Source organism: Musca autumnalis, unplaced genomic scaffold, assembly GCF_047663935.1.
Source record: "Musca autumnalis isolate F117 unplaced genomic scaffold, ASM4766393v1 scaffold_4, whole genome shotgun sequence".
NCBI lineage: Eukaryota > Metazoa > Arthropoda > Insecta > Diptera > Muscidae > Musca > Musca autumnalis.
Genome location: NW_027411977.1, coordinates 83,002,875 through 83,026,998, shown reverse-complemented (window position 1 = coordinate 83,026,998; position 24,124 = coordinate 83,002,875). Strand labels below are relative to the sequence as shown.

The 24,124-nt window shown below is 36.9% G+C and overlaps 1 protein-coding gene across 2 annotated transcripts; it reads right to left on the bottom strand.

The window, feature by feature from the left end:
- Positions 1 to 158: 158 nt before the first annotated feature.
- On the bottom strand, positions 159 to 18,334 carry LOC141402254 (uncharacterized). Of its 2 annotated transcripts, none has more exons than XM_073983147.1 (2): positions 15,080 to 18,334; positions 159 to 619 (listed from the first exon to the last, which is right to left on the bottom strand). In XM_073983147.1, the coding sequence occupies exon 1, from the start codon at positions 18,079 to 18,081 to the stop codon at positions 15,100 to 15,102; it is 2,982 nt and encodes a 993-aa protein (XP_073839248.1). In that variant the 5' UTR covers positions 18,082 to 18,334; the 3' UTR covers positions 159 to 619; positions 15,080 to 15,099. The 2 variants fall into 2 exon arrangements, with proteins under 2 accessions (XP_073839248.1, XP_073839249.1); XM_073983148.1 differs by having other exon boundaries at positions 15,084 to 18,334.
- Between the last annotated feature and the right edge of the window lie 5,790 nt (positions 18,335 to 24,124).

Below are 24,124 nucleotides of genomic sequence, written 5' to 3'. Positions count from 1 at the left end.
CAAAACTCATGTTTGGACTAAGCCACAGCATGGTCGATCAAATATCTCAGAAACCAATTGGCAAACTTACAACGGGTGGTTTTATCTAGGGCTGAGGTAGGCTCAGTCGCTGCCAGGGTCGGCCTAAGGTCCCACAAACCTTAAGTAAAACACGAGTGTTTACAAGTTTAATCTTTATTGTGAACTCTTGGTGTTTGATGAACGAATAATATATGTGTGTGGAGAGTGGATGCAATATTAGTTATTATTATCGGCAGTGGCTCGGTAATCGTTCGGCTCGGCTCTACAAGACTCGGGTTGCTGTCGGCTCGGGGCAAGCGGGTGGCTTTCGGCTCGGCAGTTGTCGGATGTGGCTCGGCTCTACAAGACTCGGGTTGCTGTCGGCTCTGGGCAATCGGTAACTTTCGGCTTGGCAGTGGTGGACTCGGCTCTACAAGACTCGGGTTGCTGTCGGCTCGGGGCAATCGGTACCGTTCGGCTCGGCAATGGTGGACTCGGCTCTGGGCAATCGGGCGGCTGTCAGCTCGGCAGTTGTCGGTTGTGGTTCGGTAATGCTTTCGGGTGGTTGTCGGCTCGGCGGTCGTCGGGTGTATGACTCGACTCGATAGCATTCGGGTTGCTGTGGGGGAAAGAGGTCGGTAAATATTTAGGAGCTGGCTATGAGCATTGAGCTGGCTATGAGCGTTGAGCTGGCTATGAGCGTCGAGCTGGCTATGAGCGTTGAGCTTGCTAAGAGCTTGGAGCTTGCTAAGAGCGTTGAGCTTGCTAAGAGCTTGGAGCTTGCTAAGAGTCTGGAGCTTGCTAAGAGCTTGGAGCTTACTAAGAGCTTGGAGCTTGCTATGAGTCTAGAGCTTGCTAAGAGCTTGGAGCTTACTAAGAGCTTGGAGCTTGCTAAGAGCTTGGAGCTTGCTAAGAGACTGGAGCTTGCTAAGAGACTTGGAGCTTGCTTAGAGACTGTTCGAATCGTAGCTAACGAGTAACGAGACTGCGGACGAGCCACACGTCTTGTCGTACTTTGTCGGCTGGTGATCGACGACTTCGGTGAATAAACCCAGAATACATATTCGGGTAGTTACACGAAGTGAATGAGAATTATTATAAACGGTGGTTATCGTTATTTACCCCCAAGTTAAATTTGTCCACTATACTGACTGTGAAGTGGTGGTTGATGGTAATGGATGCATGTAGAAATACATATATGAAACGGTCACGTTACAAACTCTAGCTAAGTCGTGACAAAATAATATAAGTCGAAAATTTGCATGATTGTTGTTCCGGCTGCACGCCTTAACTAACTTTAATTGAAAGGTGCTTACACTGGGGAAGTTTTTGTAGTTTCTGAAACTACAATGTTCATAGATGAGAAAAATCCAAAAACAAGAAAAAAAATCGCTGGATGGATTTTTAAATAAATCGCGGTCAAAGTTCACATCTTTAGGTGTCTCTTAGGTTTTCACGGGACTAAACAAGTTGTAGCTGTAAAAATTCTCTACAAGATTGGCCTTTACTTCTTTTTCCTAAGTTTTACCATTTTTGAGTTATAGAAGTTCAAATTGGGACAATGCACTGACTGTATCGCCTCCTTATAAAATAACGTCATGTATGGTGTCCTTAACTAACTTTAGTTGAAAACAGCTTACACCTGGGAAAATAGATGGAGGGATTTTTAAATAAATCGCGGTCAAAGTTCACATTTTTAGGTTCATTTTAGATTTGCTGGAAGCGGCAAGTCCTATCGAAAGGCAACTAAGGAAAATGTTGTAGCAGTGAAAATCCTCTTTAACATTTTCTTTAGTCCCATTTCGATAGGACTTGTCGTTCCCACGCAAAATCGTGAAAACCTAAAATAACCCAAAAAATGTGAACTTTGATCGCGATTTATTTGAAAATTCCACCGGCGATTTTTTTTTGTTTTCTTTTTTTCTAATCTATGAATAGTTACTGCACCCACAAGCCATTTTAGTTGGTTTCCTTAGTATTTAGAGCTTTGAAGCATGGACTTTCCTTCTCAAAATTTGATATCGCAGTAAACAAGACTACAAATGTCAAAAAAGTCCAAAGGATCAGTCTTAAGCTGCACTTATGTTGAATTTTGAGAGGGACGTACATGAAGATGTTGGCCACACATATTCTCTTGGATCTTGTTGTACATTTGGAAAAAATGTTATTTGAAGAACTGGACCGATATAATCAATTTTGGGTTCGATATATTTCTGGAAGAAATACTGCGATGTGCAAAGTTCAGATCGAATCGACTACTACCATTTTAGAGAAATTTTTTTCTTTACGAGATCCAAAACTTTGACCAAATCGGTTGATCCGTTCGAAAGTTATCATGCGCTCCAGCCTGCCAGACAACTGAGATACAGACGGACGGGCTGTCCGTCCAAACATATCGCTCATTTACTCAAAGGGTGGCATAACTCAAAAAAAGGTTAGCAATTTCTATTTTTTCTACGACTTCTAATTTATCTTGTGTCAAATTTTCATGTTGATATCTCTAAAAATCAACGAGTTACAGCTTGTTTTCTAGGAGTTTGGCATAAATCAACAAAAAGGTTTTTTTGAGGTTATAAAGCACTAAAACAATTCGAATCATGCTTGATTTGCACAGAAATGTAGCACGAATATCTGGCAAGATATGTACAAAAGATGATCCCAATAGTTATTTTATTTTTTGTGTATTAACCTTTTTAAGTTGGTCAAAACGAGTTTTTCTCGAAACTTGATTTTTTGAAATATAAATAAGCGATATGTGCAATTATAGGGAAAAATGCAAGTGAGTATGCCACATACATATAGCAGATTTTAGGAGTTTTTGACGAACAAAAATTAATTTTTCTTCATAATTTTCTCCTCTTGTTTAGCAACAAGTAAAAAAATGTTGGTGAAGGCAGCGAAACAAATTTATAATTGGCTTTCAATATATAGTCCACGAGGAACAGTTCATACATTTTGTCCAATAGACATTTTTCATGCACTTCCATTCCCACAATACTGAATTATTTTGGATTCAGGATGAGTGTAAAGCCTCGAGACCTCAATATAGCTTGAATAAGACATAACAAATATGGAGTATATTCATTACGGAATTCGTATTTAATAGTGGAATGATGTGGTATGAAGACGTAATTCAGATTTCATTGGAAGTTTCTCCTAAAAGGAGTATACAAACAAAAAATTTAAAAAAAAATCTTACATAACTTGACTTGATGTACATTTTCTGCACAGAAACTTCATATATAGCATTTCCAAATTAAATGAAACCTTTTCCAAATTGAATGAAACCTTTTCCAAATTAAATGAAACCTTTTCCAAATTAAATGAAACCTTTTCCAAATTAAATGAAACCTTTTCCAAATCAAATGAAACCTTTTCCAAATCAAATGAAACCTTTTCCAAATCAAATGAAACCTTTTCCAAATCAAATGAAACCTTTTCCAAATTGAATGAAACCTTTATTTTTATTGAAAGAAAAAAGCCAGAATATTTTGAAAAAATTATGAAATAAAAATTATATGGATTTTCAACGATTTTTTACTTAAATTCTAATCTTAAGTAATGACATAAAAATGTAACTCGCTGCATGTTCTGCTTCCTTGAACATAAACATTTCATAATTTTTGGGCATCAATTAAGGTTATAGCGAAATAATCCTAAAGAGAGAATTTAGGTTTAAAAAATTCTTAATAACACTGTGGCACTAAATGGAGGTGAAAATCTGGGGCAGAGATAATTCCTTTGGGGATGAAAGCCCTAGGTGAGTATATTAAGAATCCTGAAGGATAGATCCGCCGTGAGTCGAAATTCCGAGTTATCGCGTGATTAAGTTTCTGCTGAAGCCCATATAAGGCATCTGAAATTAACGTTATATCTTTGTTAACAGTTGTTTTAGCTTATTTATGAAATGACTTGTCTTCAGTCAGATCGAATGAGGATTATTTTCGTAGAGCATTTCGACCTTCTAACTCGCTTCCTTCAATGTCCTTTTCGTCACTTATTTTATGAACCCCTATAAAAGTACCACATGATGACGTTATTAGCTTCGAAATGTTCTTCAAAAATTTTAGGTATAACCCTGATTGACAACTAATCGATTTTGTAATCATGGACTGTTGTTTGAGCTGTTCGATACAATGCTCAATCACGTCAACGGTATCACGATCTATTATCCGATCGCGTAGTACGACTCTGGCACACAATTTTATTTTTGAAAGTTTTTTTTAGGATAATTTTTATGCAATAACTTAATAAGTAAACGAATACACATAACGATAGAATTAAACCGGTGTAATTTTAAATTTTTAATGCCATATTCAGCAATGTTGAACCCAATAGTAAAGGCATTTTCAAAAATAAAATTGTGTACCAGAGTGGTACTAAGCGATCAGACAATAGATCGTAATATCGTTGACGTGATTGAGCATAGCAACCAACATCTCAATAAACAGGACTGCTCCAATTATGTAATGAGAAAATTCCACAAGCAGCAAATCGTGAACCACTTCATTAGGTAATACAATTAGTCCCTGTTATTATATATTATCAATTTTTTAAACCTCAATTCTCTCTTTAGCATTATTACGCTATAACCTTAATTGATGCCCAAAAATTATAAAAAGTGTAAGTTCAAGGAAGCAAAACATGCAGCGAGTTGCACTTTTAGGTCATTACATATGATTAGAATTTAAGTAAAAAATTGTTGAAACCCCATATAATTTTTTATTTCTTTCTTTTTTCAAAATATTCTGGCTATTTTCTTTCAATAAAAATAAAGGTTTCATTCAATTTGGAAAAGGTTTCATTTGTTTTGGAAAAGGTTTCATTTGATTTGGAAAAGGTTTCATTTGATTTGGAAAAGGTTTCATTTAATTTGGAAAAGGTTTCATTTAATTTGGAAAAGGTTTAATTTAATTTGGAAAAGGTTTCATTCAATTTGGAAAAAGTTTCATTCAATTTGGAAAAGGTTTCATTTAATTTGGAAATGCTATATATATAAGATAGATTTATAAGTTTTCATTTGAAATCTCCTAACATAAAAAATGTTTATGACAAAGAAAAAATTTAATAATTGGTTACAGTAGCTTAATAAATTTTGTTCGACCAAACCATTTCGGGGGGGGGGCCCGGGCCCCCCGTGCCCCCCCCCCCCCCCCTGCGTACGACCCTGAGTGTGGACCCAAAAGATGATTCATTTTTGCATCCAAAGCATGTCATTTATGCCAATGCTTTGACGTGTCATTTACACCAATGCTTTGGCATGTCATTTTCACCAATCCTTTGCAATGACATTATCATTACGACGATGTTTGTGATTTCGAGTCTCCGACAACATCAAGCCTATTGTTAATAATTAATCTTATACATTTAGAAAAATGTGTATAAATAAAAACACAAAATTCATCTCTATTGGATCGATGGAATGGGATCAAATGCTGTTGAAAAGGGAAAATATTGATAACCCAGATCGGAATTTGTAAAATTACGTATTTTAGTACAAACTAAAATAACTTCATCAGGATAAGTCATAGGTTCCTGATTTTGTATATGAAAATGCGGGGATAATCTACGGCTATTGTAAAGTGAATATATATCTGACATACGAGTCCTAACATCCATGATTTTGGAATGGTCCTAAATACTACTCGTATAATGATTACAGCTACTCCTTCTCTGACAAATATTTAATTGAATTGAATTGAAAATTGAACCCTTGAAACCGAAGTAATTAGCCATATCCTAACTAAATTTGTTATGATCATTCATGATACACACATGTATGTCAATTACTACACGCAGAAAAATTTATGTTAGAAATATGTTTGGATCCAAACAAATATATGTTTGGGACCGGTTGCAAACAAATATATGTTTGGATCCAAACATAATATGTTTGGGTCCAAACAAATATATGTTTGCAACATTTTGTAACATATCTCAATTTGATATGTTTGGGTAAAACATATTTTTTATGTTAGAACATTTTTTTCATGGGTGGAGAGAGGATGTTTGTCAACGAGAGTAATAACAGTGCTCTCGCGGCTGTGGAATACTGTTTTATAATAAAGAGTAGTGTGTATTGTATAATACAATGGATGGCAAATTGCGAGAGACTCATGTATTTTTTACACTTTTGTGTATGAGCCCGAGCATTTCTACCCAACAGTGGTATAATAGAAGACGTAGAAGCGAAGAAGGGGGCATTGGTGGCATGTATGCGTCAAACTCGTGTGTTTCTTGTTTTGTTGTTGTTAACCAACTTAGCAGCAGACGAAGAAGAAATGATATGAATTATATTTTTTTCTTTCTTCAGTGTTTTAGTTGCCTTTGTAGAGTCAAGACGGTAAAGTGAGTGAATAAATCAGTGTGTTTTCTTAAAGAAATTGTGCTGTTTAGTAAATTAAATGCCCAATACATTTTATAATTGAATCGGAAAGTTGAATGGAATTATTTTATTGGACAAGGAAGAAATCGCATTTTATATTAGTAATTACATACATACTTATGTATATTTGAAATATGGCTTATCCATATTTATTTATTACATTACATAATCATTTGATTCTAGATGCCGATTCCCCGCTGATGATTTCAACTATGAGGACAATTTGTTTTATTTCACAACTAAGGAGAAGCGTTCAACTACGTTTCTATATATTTTTGCTTTTTAAAAGTGTGACTATTTACAAATTATTTCTATCAGTTTTTCTTTTATTAAAGTGTGTTATGTATTTCTTTGGAATTTTGTATGTACCTATGTGTTTGTTGTTCTTTTGGCTTTCAATAAAAAACCACATTTGTGTGTATACTATAGATATAGCCAGCGAGTTCTTACTGAGAGCAAGTGAGCACACATTTTAAAGTGTTTTACATTGAATTTTACGCTCCCTTGCTCTCAGTAGGCGCCCACTGGTGCATGTGTTTGTTTTTTTTTTTTGTGCCTTTTGGGTTTGTATTTGTTTGCACCCAAACATATAAAATGTTTGCATCCAAACATAAAATTGTTTCCACCCAAACATATATATCTTTGCACCCAAACATTAATATGTTTGCACCCAAACATATATATGTTTCCACCCAAACATATACTTGTTTGCAGACCCAAACATATATTATGTTTGGGACTGTTGCAAACATACATATGTTTGCTGCAAAATATGTTTGGGACATATGTTAGAGAGGCCGTTTTTTTTGCGTGTAGGGTTAATTCAGTCAATTTTATCAGAGCAGGAGTAGCTGTCATCATTATAGTATTTAGGACCATACCAAACTCATCATGGGCGTAGCCAGGAATAGCTAGGGAGGGGCAGCTGCCCCCAACAAAACAGTTCATATGTAAAAACAAGTGAGCCAAGGCTATAATCGGGCCGAGGCCGACTATGTGATACCCTACACCACTACTCCTGTGCAAGGCTATAGTCGGGCCGAGGCCGACTATGTGATACCCTACACCACTACTCCTGTGCAAGGCTTTAGTCGGGCCGAGGCCGACTATGTGATACCCTACACCACTACTCCTGTGCATAAGCTTTTGCCTGGTAAAATTCAAAATATTAAAATTAGGATAGCTTAGCGCCTTTAATACAGGTCAATTTTATTGAAACACATTTAAGTGCATTGTCAGTACATCTCAAATAAAACAAGTAAGCCAAGGCTATAGTCGGACGGGATCTTGTGATACCCTACACCTTTACCACTGGGAATTGGCTTTTCACTAATCAAAATTTCTTTATGGAACAAATAAACTTATTGTAAGAAATAATAATATAATAATTGTTTCACAAACAGCCCAGAAGGGACAAGGGAGACTTCTCTCATATCAATGAGTGAGTGTACCCCGATTCATATTCGCTCAATGATAAGGGACCCACAGCTTATCTCCGAGTCCGAACGGCGTACCCTAAGACACCACTTGTAGAGAAGTTTTATAAGGCAGAAATACTCAGAAAATGTCGCAAACCTTACTGAAGGATATTTTGCCACCGTTGAAAATTTGATTTTGCCTGGCTGGGGAATCGTTTTGCGAAAAGGTGGCAAAGCGACCCATGCTGCAATGTATGTATGTATAAAAATCCAATAATGCAAAAACTGGGAATAGGAAAATATGGTTCAGTACACAAAACACATTAAATATTAAGCAGTAGGTCCGTTATCTACCAGACACGTGATGTAGTCTACTTTGCCGCCAAGAAATAAAATATAGACCAAAAATATTTTTTTGAATTTTTCATACAAAAGTAATGGTCCATTTCACCCGCTAAATAATATCAGATCATCATCCAAAATTGTAAGCATCATCTTCTACCTAAACTCTTCCCTCGTGCAAAATTTCGCGATTATTGAGCTATAATTGCGAACTCTAGCGTGCTTATGATAACACTACAAACAAATAGCTGGGTATATTAGGCTGTAACTCTGTTATTTTATCATGTACACCGACACAATTGAAATCAATAGAAATGTCAAGCGTTCCTCTTCAAAGTAATGCCTTTTCCAGGAAAAAAATATATAAGCTGTAAATTAAAAAAATTCACAACTTTTACACAAAAGTTGTGATCCATTCAACCCTCTAAATATTATCTGATCGCCATCTCAAATTGCAAGCTTCTTCTTTGTCATATACTCTTACCTTATTTAAAATTTCAAGGCGATCGGACTATTATTGCGACCTACAGAGCAGCTACAAAATCGAATAGAAATTATATTTTTGGTCCATTTCACCCGCTAAATATTTTACGATCATCACCAATTAAAATAGCGATCTACTCTGATGTGAAACGGACCTCCATACCAAATATCGTGACGATCGGTCCATAATTGCGGCCTGGAGTTTGATTACAATTTATAATGGACAGACGGACACACGGACGGACGGACACACATCTCAAAATCGCTTTATCTCCCCGAGATATGAAGATTGGTATTCCCCCTTGGGGGGTCTCCGACGAATATTTCGCGGTGTTACATGAATTTGTACCAAAACAAACTTATAATACCCTTTCCACATAGTGGTGTGGGGTATAAAAATGGAAAAGTGGGATGTACGCCAACCATCAATAGGCTTCTTTCTCTGTGAGACCCCCATCAATCCCCAAAAATTCGTGAGGATCCGATCAAAATTTCGATCTGTAGGGTGATTGCTCAAAAAATTGAAAAAGGGATGCATTACCCACTATTGCGATATCTCTGTTGTTTGACCACTTATTACAACCTACTTCACATCGATGTAAAGGTGATATTTTCTACTTTCCTTGCCAGCTTTTGCTTCCGATATACCTCTTACAGAAGAGAGATATTCACTTTGAAATAAAACGTTGGCCTTTTCTCCAAATAAGTTTTTTTTCACATTCCGACCCCTGAATAATATCCGACCATTACCAAAATCAATAGGGTTTTTCCTCTGTGGGACCCCCATTAATACCCACAATTTCGTCACGATCCAATCAAAATTGCGACGTGTAGCGTGATTACAAAAAATTAAAAAATGGGAAGTATTGCCGACTATTGCGATATCTCCGTTATTTGGCCACCTACACCAACCTAAGCTGTGATATTCGTCATTATTATTAAAATCACATTGTTGCAAAGGTGATATTTTCTACTTTCATTAGCAGGTTTTGCTTTTGATATACCCCTAATAGAAGTGGAGATATTCGCTTTGAAATAAAACATTGACTTTTTCTCCAAATAAGTTTTTGGCCCATTCCGACCCCTTGATATTATCGGACCATCACCAAAATTAATAGGCTTCTTCCCCTCCGGGACCTTCTTCAACACTCAAAATTTGGTGACGATCGGATTAAAATTGCGACCTGTAGCGTGATTACAAAGTTTAGATGGACAGACGGACGGACGGGCGGACACACATAGCCAGGTTGACTCAGCTCGTCGAGACATTAATTTTGGTATCGTATATGTATGGGTTTACGACCATTATTTCGATGAGTTACAATCTGGGTATAATTATGAATATTTCGAAAAAACAAGCACGAGCACACATAATCTTCTGAAAGATTTTATTATGAAAAGCCATCAATAAAATATATTTTGTGACCGCAGATGACGAAAACGGTAGAATGTAGTCATAAATCATATATAAAAAGCGAAAGCTTCTTGAAATATTAATATTATAGCTACAAATTTCTTTTGTTCGTTTGACACAATCCCCAAACAGTGAAGTATATTAGGATTTTGATTCAGTATGGAATACATTTTTATTAAGAGTCCAAAAAGGTTAACAAATCATTTCTACCTTTAATATCCAATTTTGTAACGTCATTTTCTTAACAAAGTATTTTACTTAGATATCTAGTTTGTTCTGGGACTTATAGTGAAATTTTGTGTGAAATATTTCTCCTTTTAACACCTTTCGTCTAAAACAAAATTTCATGTTACTTACATATGTATGTATATGCATCAACTCGAAAAAAGAACAAAACAAATTTATTAAAAACAAGTAAAAAAGTATCAGTCGGCTTTGCCGACAGAGATATAGCCTCAACCATATATAGAAAAAAATTTTACAAAAAAACGTATGTATTTAGGGGTTTTTAAAAATTTTGGGAATTTGATCCGACAAAAATGTTCATTAGGATTAGAGATCAAAAGTTCTGCGGAGGAGATACTAAAAGGAATGGATCTACATTGACCATTATGGAAGTGGATCTTCAGCCACTACATATGTTGCCATAGGGGGTTTTTACACCCTTCGGGATGTTTGCTCAAGAAGTATGGACTTGCCCCTGAAAAAACGTTTACCATCGTAATTGAGGCAGCGAATGCAAGTTGCTTCAACAAAAATCAAAGTGATTCGATAGCAGGTCTTAAAGTGAACTTATCCGACATTTTGTGTGGGAGATACCGGATGGATTGCACAAATATAGTCCATATTTGAACCTGATCTATATCTAGTAGATATGTATATTAGGATGTGTAAAGTATGGACCAATTCGGCCACTCGCTTCAAGAGTTACCGTATCGAACTTTTGTGGGGGAGGTACCTGAAGGAATGGACCGATATGGCTTATCTTCAAACTTATGTTTGGACAAAATATTACTAAGGCCAAATTTTGGACCGAATCGGCAGATCCGTTCTAGAGTTATCTTGCGCTCCAACCACCTCACACGGTGTCATTGGGGTTTTTTGCAACTTTCAGGCTATTTTCTCAGGAAGTATTGACTTGCCCTTAATGAAACTTGTACCGTCGTATGGAGGGCAATGATTGCAAGTTGCTAAAACAAAAATCACAGTGATTCGAGAGTTAGCCCTAAACTGAACTTTTCCGAAATTTTGTGTGGGAGGTACCCGAAGGAGAAGACCGATTTAGTCTATATTGAAACATTATCTAAGTCTAGTACACATTTTACGATGGGCAAAATATGGACGGAATCGGTTACTCCCTTCAAGAGTTATCGTGCGCACAAATTTTCCGAACATTTTCGAACTTTTGTGGGGGAGGTATCGGAAGGAGTGGACCGATATAATCCATCTTTGAACTTAAACTAAGTTTAGGCAAAATGTTACGAAAGCCAAATTTTAAACCGAATCGGTTGCTCGGTTCGAGAGTTATCGTGCACACCAGCCAGCCAGACAGACGGACGGACGGACATGGCTAAATCAACTCCAAATTGTCTGAAACACATTTCGTCCAAACATACTTGGGGTCTAAAACCATTAATTCGATGAGGCACATTTTGCCCGTATGAAAGTGTATATACCCTCGTTAGCATAAATGCTGAGGGATAAAAAAAATATTTTGGTGTTTTGTTGGCAAATTTGATGTATATATTTTCTTGATATATATTGTAAATACATATTTCATTTATTCGGCGACTTATATTGAAATTTGATGGAGAATAGAATGAAGTTTTGTGGGACAATACTTAATAAACTCAGATAATGTACAACATTAACCCTAAAACGTGATTTTACTTTTGGCAGATTCCTGGCGTTTAGGTACGACTTAGAGTTTTGGTGTATTTGGAAACCTATAGTAAAATTTAATGACAAATAGTTTTGTAGAATATTTTGATTTGATACGATCACATTTAAAGGGGTCATAGAAAAATACACAGCATTGTTGTCAGTAATATTGTCAAAGACACTTTATACCTAAAATGGAAGGATTCCAAGGAATCTGATGTCAAATATTTCAAAACCTGTTGATATGGGCGGAACTTGCCAAGCCTTTTTAGTTTACTTCCCGACGTAAACTTTCAAAACGCCGATACAAGTGATCAAGTCCAAAGATGGGTCAACTCGGTTCACTCCTTCGGGTACCTTCACAAAAAAGTTTAAAATTGTTCGCTACACGATAACTATGGAGGGAAACCCCGATTGGGCTTAAGCATTGCATGTCGTAATATTTCCTTTGGATATACGAGATCTAATAAAAAACCTTTATTTTAATTTTTTTCTAAAAGTATTTATTTATTCATCAATAAATATTTCGGCCCCTCTGATATAATACACTTATTTCAGGGTTTTTTTCCAATCCTCGAAACACAAAAAGTTTTAAAATGTTCGGAAAATTAGTCCGCACGATAACTGTTGATGGGAGTGACCGATTACTTTGCACATCGTGAAATTTCTACCAGATGAGTTTTCAATATGGTCCACTCCACTCTACATAAAATTTCGGTAAAGTTCCCTTTAGGAGCTGTTCTGTTTAAACAACCTGTACCTGTTTAAACAACCTGTACGACGGTATAAGTTTCATCAGGGGCGAGTCCATACTTCCTGGGAAAATAGCCTGAAAGGTGCAAAACCGTGACACCGTGTGTAGTGTTTGAAGCGTAAAATGACTCTCGAACGGATCTGCCGATTCGGTCCAAAATATTGCCTCTGTAATATTTTGTCCAACCTAAGTTTCAGTTCGAAGATAAGCCATATCGGTCCACTCCTTCAGGTACCTCCCCCACAAAAGTTCAAAAATGTTCGGAAATGTGTACCAGACTCAGATAAGGTTTCAATATGGACTCAATCGGTCCACTCCTTCGAGTACCTCCCACACAAAATTTCGGAAAAGTTCAGTTTAGGGCCTGCTCTCGAATCGCTTTGATTTTTGTTGTAGCAACTTATATTTACTGCCCCCCATACGACGGTACAAGTTTCATCAGGGGCAAGTTCATACTTCCTCAGAAAATAGCCTGAAAGATGCAAAAAACTTCTATGACACCGTGTGTAGCGGTTGGAGCGCAAGATAACACTCGAACGGATCTGCCGATTCTGTCCAAAATGTGGCCTTTTGTGGAACCTTAGTTTAAATTCAAAGATAAGCCATACCGGTCCACTACTTCAGGTACCTCCCCCACAAAAGTTCAAAAATTGTGCGCACGATACCTCTTGATGGCAGAGACCGATTTGGTCCATACTTTACACATCCTAATATATCTACCAGATATAGGTCAGGTTCGAATATGGACTATATTTGTCCACTCCTTCGGGTACCTCCCATACAAATTTTTGGATAAATTCACTTTAAGACCCGCTCTCTAATCACTTTGATTTTTGTTGAAACCACTTGTATTCGCTGCCTCAATTACGACAGTAAAAATATTTTCAGGGAAAAGTTCATACTTCTTGATAAAACAGCCCGGAAATTGTAAAAAACCCCAAAGGCACCATATGTAGTAACTGGAGAGCACAATAACTCTCGAACTGATAAACCGATTTGATCCAAAATTTGGCCTTCGTCATATTTTGGCCAAACTAAGTTTAACTCCTAAAATAGCCCATATCGGTCCTCTCCTTAGGATACCTTCCCCACAAAAGTTCAACATTTGTGTCAAAGTGCAGTTTAGGGTCTGTTCGAAGGTCCTTTGGAAATTTATACCGATGATGTTCTTTATGATCCTGTTAACAGCCATATTATGTTTTTCGTGGGCAAGTCCATGCTTCCTGGCATACTGGTCCAACCCACTGAAATGACTAGTGGGCGCAATATCTATCGAAAAGATATGACTCTCTAAATAAGATCCACTTCCGTACTGCACTATGTCGGTCCATTCCCTCCTCCGCAAAACTTTTGAACTTTAATCCTAATCCACATTTTTGTCGGCAAGTTCAAATGTCCAAAAGGTGCCACAAAATTCTGAAAAGACCCTAAATACATTCGATCTGTCCGTAGATGAAATTACCAATTCACATAGGCTGAGGGTATATCTCTGTCGGCAAAGTCGACTGATACTTTTTTACTTGTTGATTGAGAAAGTATTTTTAATATATTCCTAACAAATCCCTGACTTTATACAATTCTAACATTTATTATTAAACTTCTATCGCATATTCAAATTTTTCATCAAAATTCCAAAATTACAAAAAAGTCGATTTTTTTAATATCTTGGGTTTTAGGCCAATAGCAAGGGAATACATAGGTCAAATGAAGCTTTATAATCGTAAAATGACATATAGCAGACAATACTATAACAAAATGCAAAAAAGCCACAAAATTATTAAAAAAAAAACAAGTAAAAAAGTATCAGTCGGCTTTGCCGACAGAGATATACCCCCAGCCTGTGTGGATTGAAACACATTTTTTTTCAAAAAAAAAAAAAAAACGTATGTATTTAGTGGGTTTTCAAAATGTTGGGCGTGTGAACAGATAAAAATATGGATAGGATTAAAGCTCAAAAATTTGCGGGATTACCGATAGATAGGGAGGTACCGGAAGGGGTCGACCTATAAGCACCATCTTCGAATTTCATCTAATATTCAAAGAAATATTACGATATCCAAAGTGTAGACGAACGCAGTATTCGGTTCGAGCTCTCCAGCTACTACATATGGTGGCATAGGGGTCTATTACAACTTTCGGGCTGTTTTCTCAAGAAGTATAGACTTGTCCTGACAAAACTTTTACTGTCGTAATTGAGGCAGCAAATGCAACTTGCTTCAACAACAAGTAAAAAAGTATCAGTCGGCTTTGCCGACAGAGATATACCCTCCGCCTGTAAGGATTGAAATACTTTTTTTTTTAAAAAAATGTAGGGGCGTATGAACGGACAGAAATATGGATTGGATTAAAGCTCAAAAATTTGCGGGGGATATCGGTAGATGGGGCTTTTGTAACATACTTACTTACTTACTTAGCTGGCCCATTACAGAACATTTGTTCTATAGGCCGAACTAAGAAGAGATCTCCATTCCTCTCTATTTGTTGCTTTGCTCTCTGGAATACCGCGCCTTGTCATCTCATCATCCACTTGTTTGCGCCATCTATTCCTTGGCCTGCCAATTCTGCGTGCACCGCCATGTGGCATGTATTCATACGCCTTTTTAGTGGGTTCATCATCGCTCATTCTTTTGATATGGCCTAGCCAACGCAATCGCTGCTTCTCGATACGTTTAACAATATTGATGTCGTTGTATAGCAGATACAGCTCGTGGTTCATGCGACGTCGATATTCACCGTCAACGCAGATTGGTCCGTAGATCTTTCGAAGAATTTTTCTCTCAAACACACCAAGCACTGCCATGTCTGCTTGCGCAAGTACCCAGGCTTCGGAGCCATACATCAGCACGGGTAGTATCAGTGTTTTGTAGAGCGTTATTTTTGTTTGACGAGATGTGGCTTTGTTTTTAAACTGCTTACTTAATCCAAAGTAGCATCTGTTGGCCAATACAATTCTTCTTTTTATTTCACAACTGATGTCGTTTGTTGTGTTGACGGAGGTGCCGAGGTAGACGAAGTCTTTTACTACCTCAATATTATAGGAACCAACTTCCACAGTCGGTCCGAGCTCAATGGACGCATTGCGCGTCGACACCATCAACTTGGTCTTCTCACCGTTTACCGCCAGACCCACTTTAGCAGATTCTCCTTCGACTTTTATAAAGGTATCAGTTACTTCTTTTACTGATCGACCCATGATGTCTATATCATCAGCATAAGCAAGTAACATGTGACTATTGGTGTAGATTGTGCCACTTCTTTTGACGTTTGCCTCTCGTATAACCTTTTCTAGCAGGATGTTGAAGAGGTCACACGAAAGGCTGTCTCCTTGTCTGAAACCTCTTTTGGTACCAAACTCTTCGGAGAGGTTCTTTCCTATTTTAACTGAGGACCTCGTGTCAGTTAAAGTCATTTTACAAAGCCGGATGAGCTTTGTGGGAATACCAAATTCAGACATGGCTTGGAATACCTTTGAGCGCAGCGGACTGTCGAAGGCTGCTTTATAATCGACAAAAAGGTGGTAGGTGTCGATCTGCATCTCTTGGGTCTTCTCCAGGATTTGCCGCAGGGTAAATATCTGGTCAATGGTGGACTTGCCAGGTCTAAAGCCGCATTGGTATGGTCCAATAATCTCGTTGACCATTGGCTTTAGTCGTTCGCACAATATCCCTGACACGATCTTGTAGGCAATAGGGAGTAGACTTATGCCCCTATAGTTAGAGCATACAGTCTTATCTCCCTTCTTGTGGACGGGGCACAGGATACTCAGGTTCCAATCGTCGGGTACTCGTTCTTCCTGCCAGATGGTGCTAACTAGCTGATGAATACACCTTATCAGCGTGTCGCCTCCGGTTTTGAACAGCTCGGCTGGTAAGCCATCGGCCCCTGCTGCCTTATTATTCTTCAGCCGATTTATTGCTGTCTTTACCTCATCTTGGCTGGGCGGTATACATTCAATACCATCTTCTGGGATTGGGACTGTGGCATCTTCGTCGTCTTCGCTGCTATTGGATACCAACAGTTTTGAAAAATGTTCTTTCCATATCCTGAGTACACTATCTGTATCAGTTACCAAATTACCTTGCTGGTCTCTACAGGAGGATGTGCCTGTACCAAAGCCATCAGTTTGATGCTTGACTCTTTGGTAGAATTTTCGGACTTCATTCTGGCTCCTGTACATCTCGATTTTTTCACACTCCCGCTTTTCCATCTCTCTCTTTTTCCTGCGGAAAAGACGTTTCTCCTCTCTCCTTTTCTCCCTGTATCTCTCTCGTGCGCTACGCGTTGCTACGGATTGTAAAGTAGCCTTATATGCCGCATTTTTCTCTTCGGTGGCAGCACGACACTCCTCATCATACCATGGATTCCTTGGTGGAGGTCTCTGGTATCCAAGTATGGATTTTGCGGCTGTTTGCATGGAGTGGGCAATGCTTTGCCATTGCGCTGATATGTTATCGGGATGAGGAGGGCTTTGATTAAGCAATTGGGCTAGTTGAGTGGAATATGCTGTGGCTATCTGTTGTGATTGCAGCTTACCGATGTCTAACTTTCGTGTTGTGTCTGTTCGTACTTTGTTTGCTACGTTTAAGCGGGTGCGTACCTTTGCTGCAACAAGGTAGTGGTCCGAATCAATGTTTGCGCCTCGGAACGATCGTACATCCAACACGCTCGATGAATGTCTTCCATCTATCACAACATGATCAATTTGGTTTCTTGTTTTCTGATCTGGAGACAGCCAGGTGCCCTTATGAATATCGAGATGATTAAATCTGGTACTGCTAACTACCATGTTTTTTGCAGCTGCAAAGTCTATCAGTCTCATACCATTGTCAGATGTTTCACTGTGGAGGCTGAATTTCCCGACTGTTGGGCCAAAGATATTCTCCTTTCCAATTTTGGCATTAAAATCGCCTAGAATGATTTTAATGTCATGGGCAGGGCAACGGTCATATGTTTCTTCTAAGCGCTCGTAAAATATATCTTTGGTCTGTTCATCCTTTTCTTCAGTGGGAGCATGAGCGCAAATAAAGCTGATGTTGAAGAATTTAGCTTTTATTCGAATTGCAGCAAGTCTTTCATTCACTGGAGTGAAGCTGGATACAAGATGTTTTAGTCTCCGACTAACTACGAATCCACAACCAAACTCATGCTTTACGTCATGGCAGCTATAATACAGTGCGTCACCTTTAGGTGTTGTTGTGACGCCTTTCCCAATCCATCGTATTTCCTGTATGGCAGTAATATCGGTCTTGTACTTTTCAAGTACGTCTGCCAATGCGAAGACTGCACCTTCTCTATAAAGAGTGCGAACATTCCAGGTGCAGATTCGCAGATCATGGTCCTTAAAACGTTTGCGGGGTTCGTCAACTTTAGAGGGGTTTGTTTTTCTTTTCTTTCGTTTTTTCATAGTAGGCTGTTTTTTCTAGGGGAGGGTTACTAACCCGACGCCCAAACCCAAGTTTTTAACGTTCTTATGGGTGAACGCGCGGCACATGTTAGCTCACTACCTTTAACGGGTGTTAAAGGCAGTTCCCCAGGTGACACCACGGGGAGGTCAGTGTCCACTTGGGATGAAAGAGGGACCAAGATAAATCCTGGGCTTTGCCATGTTAAAACCGGTCAGGACCGTTCCTTGGTATCTTCCATCCCCTACGTCACCCATGTAACATACTAGCCTACGAAAAACATAATATCGGGCCAGTAGGAAAACTACACAACTATGTTCAACATTTGTGTAGTACCCCAAGGATTGGACCGATAGGGTCCAAATTTTAACATAAACTAAGCTCGGACAAAATATTTCGAGATCGACAATTTGGACCAAATCGGTTGCTACGCTTGTGAGATTGTGCTCTTACCATTTTAGGGAATATTTTCGAGAGGTACCGGAAGCAGTGGGAGAGGTACCGGAAGCAGTGGACCTATAAGCACTACCTTCGAATCTATATATATAAAATAGAAATTTGTTTGTCTGTTTGTTTGTTTGTGCCTTATAGACTCGAAAACCGCTTAACAGATCTTACTGAAATGTTTAGGGTACATTGGTACATGGCCTGGAATGAAAATAGGCTATATCATTTTTTGAAATTTCGCGTTGATCTGGAGACATAGCATCAAAACCGGATGTACCTCCAAAAAATTTAGATTTTGTATGCAAATATCTTTAGAAGTATTACAGATACAATCTCCAAATTTTGTATGTGTGACGGAATTTGATGAAGAAATAAATTTACCAAATAATATTCAAATCGGTTCAGATTTGGATATAGCTCCCACATACATATATTTTCGGCCGATTTCCTTATTTTATGCACCAAACACGCTATATATGTCCAATTTCGCTGAAATTTGGAGGGTCTGACGGAATTTGTTCTAGAAATAAACGTGCTAAATTATATAGATATTGGTTCAGATTTGGATATTGCTCATATCTATATTTTAGGCCGATTTTCTGTATTTGATGCTCTAAACACGCTATATGTGTCCAATGTGGCTGAAATTTGGGATGTCTGGCGGAATTTGTTCTAAATATAAATGTGCCAAATTCTATCGAGACCGGTTCAGATTTGGACACACTACATATGTTCAATTTCACTGAAATTTGGAAAGCGTGACGCAATTCGTTCTAGAAATAAATGGGACAAATTATACCGAAATCGGTTCAGATTAGAATATAGCTCCCATATATATTTTCGGCTGATTTTCCGTATTTTATGCACAAAATGTGAATGTAAGACGGGATTTGGTCTAAAAATTAATATGACAAATTATATCGAGAGCGGTTCATATAGGAATATAGCTACCCATATATATTTTCGGTCGATTTAATGTTTTTGTTACGTATGTTCAATTTCAATGAAATTTTTAAGACTTAGCAGTCAGTAAAAGTCATCATTATTTACAGAAGTACTTATAGTTGGAATTGACCAACAGCCTTGGTATCATATCTTTGAAAGACTTCTTAAGATTTATGTTTTATTATGATATATCTAAATCATTAGGAATACTTATAGGCGGAAAGGCTTTCGAAGGAGTGTTACCTCCTGAAACTTAAAAAAATACCATAGTAGCTCCATAACAACCCTGAATAGGTATATAACTCCTTCATATCTCCTATATTTATTCGTTAACATATTAAAAACGTTAATATAATTATGGCATTCCATTATATTTTATCGTAGTCGGGGCAGCAAAGCGCGCCGGGTTCAGCTAGTTTCATATAATATTCGAAGAAATATTACGATATCCAAAGTTTGGACAAACGCAGTAGTCGGTTCGAGTTCTACAGCCACAACATATGGTGCCATAGGTTTTTTTTACTCTTTTCGGGCTGTTTTCTCAAGAAGTATGGACTTGCCCCTGAAAAAACTTTTACTGTCGTAATTGAGGCATAGAATGCAAGATACTTCAACAAAAATCAAAGTGATTCGAGAGCAGGACTTAAAGTGAATTTATCCAAAGTTTTGTGTGGGAGGTACCCGAAGTAGTGAACAAAACAAATTTAGTCCATATTCGAACCTGATCTATATCTGGTAAATATATTAGGAAGTGTAAAGTATGGACCAAATCGGTCACTTCCATCCAGAGTTATCGTGCGCACAACTTTTCCGAACATTTTTGAAATTTTTTGGGGGAATTACCTGAAGGATTGGACCAATATGGCTTATCTTCGAACTTACACTAAGTTTGCACAAAATATTACGAAGGCCGCTTTTTGGACCGAATCGGTAGATCCGTTCGAGAGTTATCTTGCGCTCCAACCACAACACACGCTGTCATAGCGATTTTTGCTCCCACCACTACACACGGCGTCATAGGAATATTTTTGCACCTTTCAGGATATTTTCTCAGGAAGTATGGACATGCCCCTAATGAAACTTGTACCGCCGTATGGAGAGTAGTGAATACAAGTAGTTACAACAAAAATCAAAGCGATTCGACATGGCTAAATCAACTCCAAATTGTCGGAAACACATTTCGTCCAAACATACTTGGGGTCTAAAACCATTATTTCGAAGAGGCACATTTTGCCCGTCGTTAACATACTTCAATTCTTGCTACCATTTTGTGTGGTTTTTAAACGACCAGTGGCTTTATCTGGGTTAAAGTGGTCACAACACATTTAGTATAATCCCCTTATAACGGTACCTCCCGATTGAAGCTATTATGAGGATTTCAGTTAATTTTTTTAACCGTACTAGCTGTAACCATATACCGGTACCTCCCAAATTTCGGTATTTTGAGGGCTTTAGCTACATTTTTTACCTGAGCGACCTGTAATTTGATATATGAAGCTCCCTGCAATCAGAAATCTTCTCCACCAAAAAATGTTAAAAAAATTTATGAGAAATTGTCATTTTGGGGGTGGGCGGTTTCCCCATGCCCCCCATTGCGTACGTTTCTGGCGCCGTATAACGATTCCGCCCGACTTGAGGGATTTTGTTATTATTTACTTTTTAGTTGACGGATTTTTGGATCGCCTGGGTCCAAAAAACTTCTCCGGAGCTAATTGTGTTTGTTTGAATATTGGCTTTAAGTCGTCAGTTAGGATTTCTAGTGTTCCAAAAATTTCTGCACCAAAAATTGGGGATGCCTAGGTATAAACGTACCTCGCGATTTCAAGTATTGAGAAATTTTCCGACCGAATTTCCTGTTACTTTGTATTTGGGGTTTATGTAAATATCCTCGGATGTAACGTTGTTGTAATATTGGGTTTAATCTTCAACTGAAATATGTCCTTTAAAGAATCCCCCCCCCCCACACTTATATTATACAAACCTTTTTTATTTCCTGGTTTACACCATCCAACTATTTGTGATATCCCACAGTTTAATCTTCAACTGAAATATGTCCTTTAAGGAATTCCCACTTATATTAAACCCTGGTTTGCACCAACTGTTTGTGATACCCCACATATGGGTATTGTTGGATAGTGTACATTAATGGAAAATGCTTGCAAAACAAAATAATTATACGATAATTGAGTATAATGAAAATACAAAAAAAAAAACATGTTTTCATACATTTAACAACTTTACAGTTTTAATCACAGCTTATTTTATTTTCAATTTCAATCATTGTTACATATTTGTTATACATAATTTATAACTTACATACATAAATTCATATGTAATTATTATAAATTCTTTATTATGTTCGTTTAATTTACACAAAAAAATAATTGTACATTTTTTTCATTTTAAGGAAAGAAACTGTATAATAAATAATGCTGTATGTAAGTAAGTACTTAAAATATTGTTATATTATTATAAAAAAATATGTCAACAGTATTATTTAATTTAGTAAATATATATTTAGCTGTTATTAAAAAAATTAATACAATATTAATTAAAAAACATATATTTACAATTTTTTTTTTGCTAATGGGCGATAATTATTTTTTTAGAAACATATTTGTGGGGCTCAAACAAACATGTTTCCATAGTTTGTGCATTATATTCTATGTTTGGAAACCTAATTTAAGAAATTTAATGAAATTTACAAAATAAACCAATTTTAATTGATGTCAATAATTTTGATTTTTTGTCAATGTGTATTTGTGTATTTAATCTATTAAATTATAGTAATAATAGTTTTCTTAATTCTAAAAAATATTAAAGGCTTTTTCGAATTTTTATTAAAAATATATGTTCTTTTATAATTTTTCTTCGTTGCAATAACAATTTAGTTGAAATACATTGAATTTAATATAACTTTATAATATATTTATTTTAATATTAATACACAAACATACATATAGTTTAATTTGTAATTTAATAAATAATATATCGAAGTTCTTTAAGTTTAGAATTTTGTGTGTGAAAATTGTTTGTTTAAATTTTTAACATAGAGTGGAATTGAAACCATTATACACTATCATATATAAAATCTAAAAAATATGATCTTTTTATTACTAATGTACCTTTATTCACTTTTTAGTGAAAAAACAAAATAGTTTAAACTTGTCAATTAAATTCGAAAATGACAATGTTTTTATTTCCACCAATTCGGGTATGTTTTGAAAGGGTAAATTTTGTTGGCAAATAATGGGTAAACAAACCACTTATTGGAAGCCACAACTAGTTACCCATTATATTCAAATACATAGCCGCATTCCGTGCTGGGTTTTCGTATGCTGCTGCCGTACAACCAAATAAAAGTTTAAAACAGGGCTCATCAAGTTTATATGTGTTTAATGAAAGTTATAATTCATAGTAGGCATCTGAGATCTATTTAGGGGTTTTAAAACGTTCAACAAGTGAATCTATTAAAACAGTATAACGCAACTTAATTTGCAATTAATAAAATAAATAATAAATATAGGCAAACAAATATATATGTATCATAAACGAAATAAGTAAATCCAATATGCGATGTTTTTTTCTAACAAAAACAAGACCCTAGACTTGATAGAAGAAAACAAGTAAGAAAAGTCTATAGTCGGACGGGACCGACCATGGGATACCCTATACCACTATCCCTGGACAATCGCTCTCCACGGAACTTCTTTTCAATGATTGTGAAAATTTAATTATCAAATATCAGAGATGTAGTGTATAACACTGTGACACAAATTGGAACTTAATGTCTGGGGGGTGGAAAATTCCTTTTGGAAATGATAGTCCTTGGTGAGTATATAAATAACCCAAAAGGAAATTTTCGCCATAGGTCAACTTTCTGAGATATCACGCGATGAATTTTTTGATTTTCCCCCAATAATGCCTGAGAAAATAGCTCTATATCTCTGTCTGGCGTCATATTATCGCTGTTTTGAGATGACATGTCTTCAGTCAAATTGATTGACGAATCTTTTTGTGGAACATTTCATTCTTCTAACTCAATTCCTTTCATGTCCTTTTCGTCCTTCATTTCTTGAACCGTAGTAAAAGTACCACAAGATGAGATTTTTCAAAATCCAAATATCCTACAAAAATGTTGCTCAGATGATTTTAGGTACGGTTCTCATTGACAACTAATCGATATTGCCCCGTTTTCATGGTCCTTTTTGTCATTTACCCGGTCTTGCTTCAGAATAAAACTGTTTTGTTTTTTCGGAATATTCGTTATTAGATATTTACTGGTATGTAGACATACAAATTTGTTATTGCTTATGTAGAGATCTGGGGTGCTTCTGAAATATTTACCACAAAAAGCTCTTATAATGACGATCACGTTAGTAACAAATTTTCATGGAGAACAGATCCGGTTATCTAAATTTTTGAACCGGATGTTCCGACATTAAACCCGATTTTTGAACCGGTTTTAAGTAACCGATTAAGTTTATATGTATACTATTACAAAGCTTATAGAGTAGTCAATCAAATGAAAGCAACTCGTTGATTGAAAGTTTTCTAGTTGCAGTGTTAGAACAAAAAACCCGTTTTATTGAACCGATTTTAAGGGAAAATATCGCCACGAGCAAATATGAAGATCAAAGGCTGGGGGGCGAA

Excerpts from the sequence above, each read along its gene's own strand:
- LOC141402254 (XM_073983147.1), bottom strand. The coding sequence starts at position 18,081 with ATGAAAAAACGAAAGAAAAGAAAAACAAACCCCTCTAAAGTTGACGAA.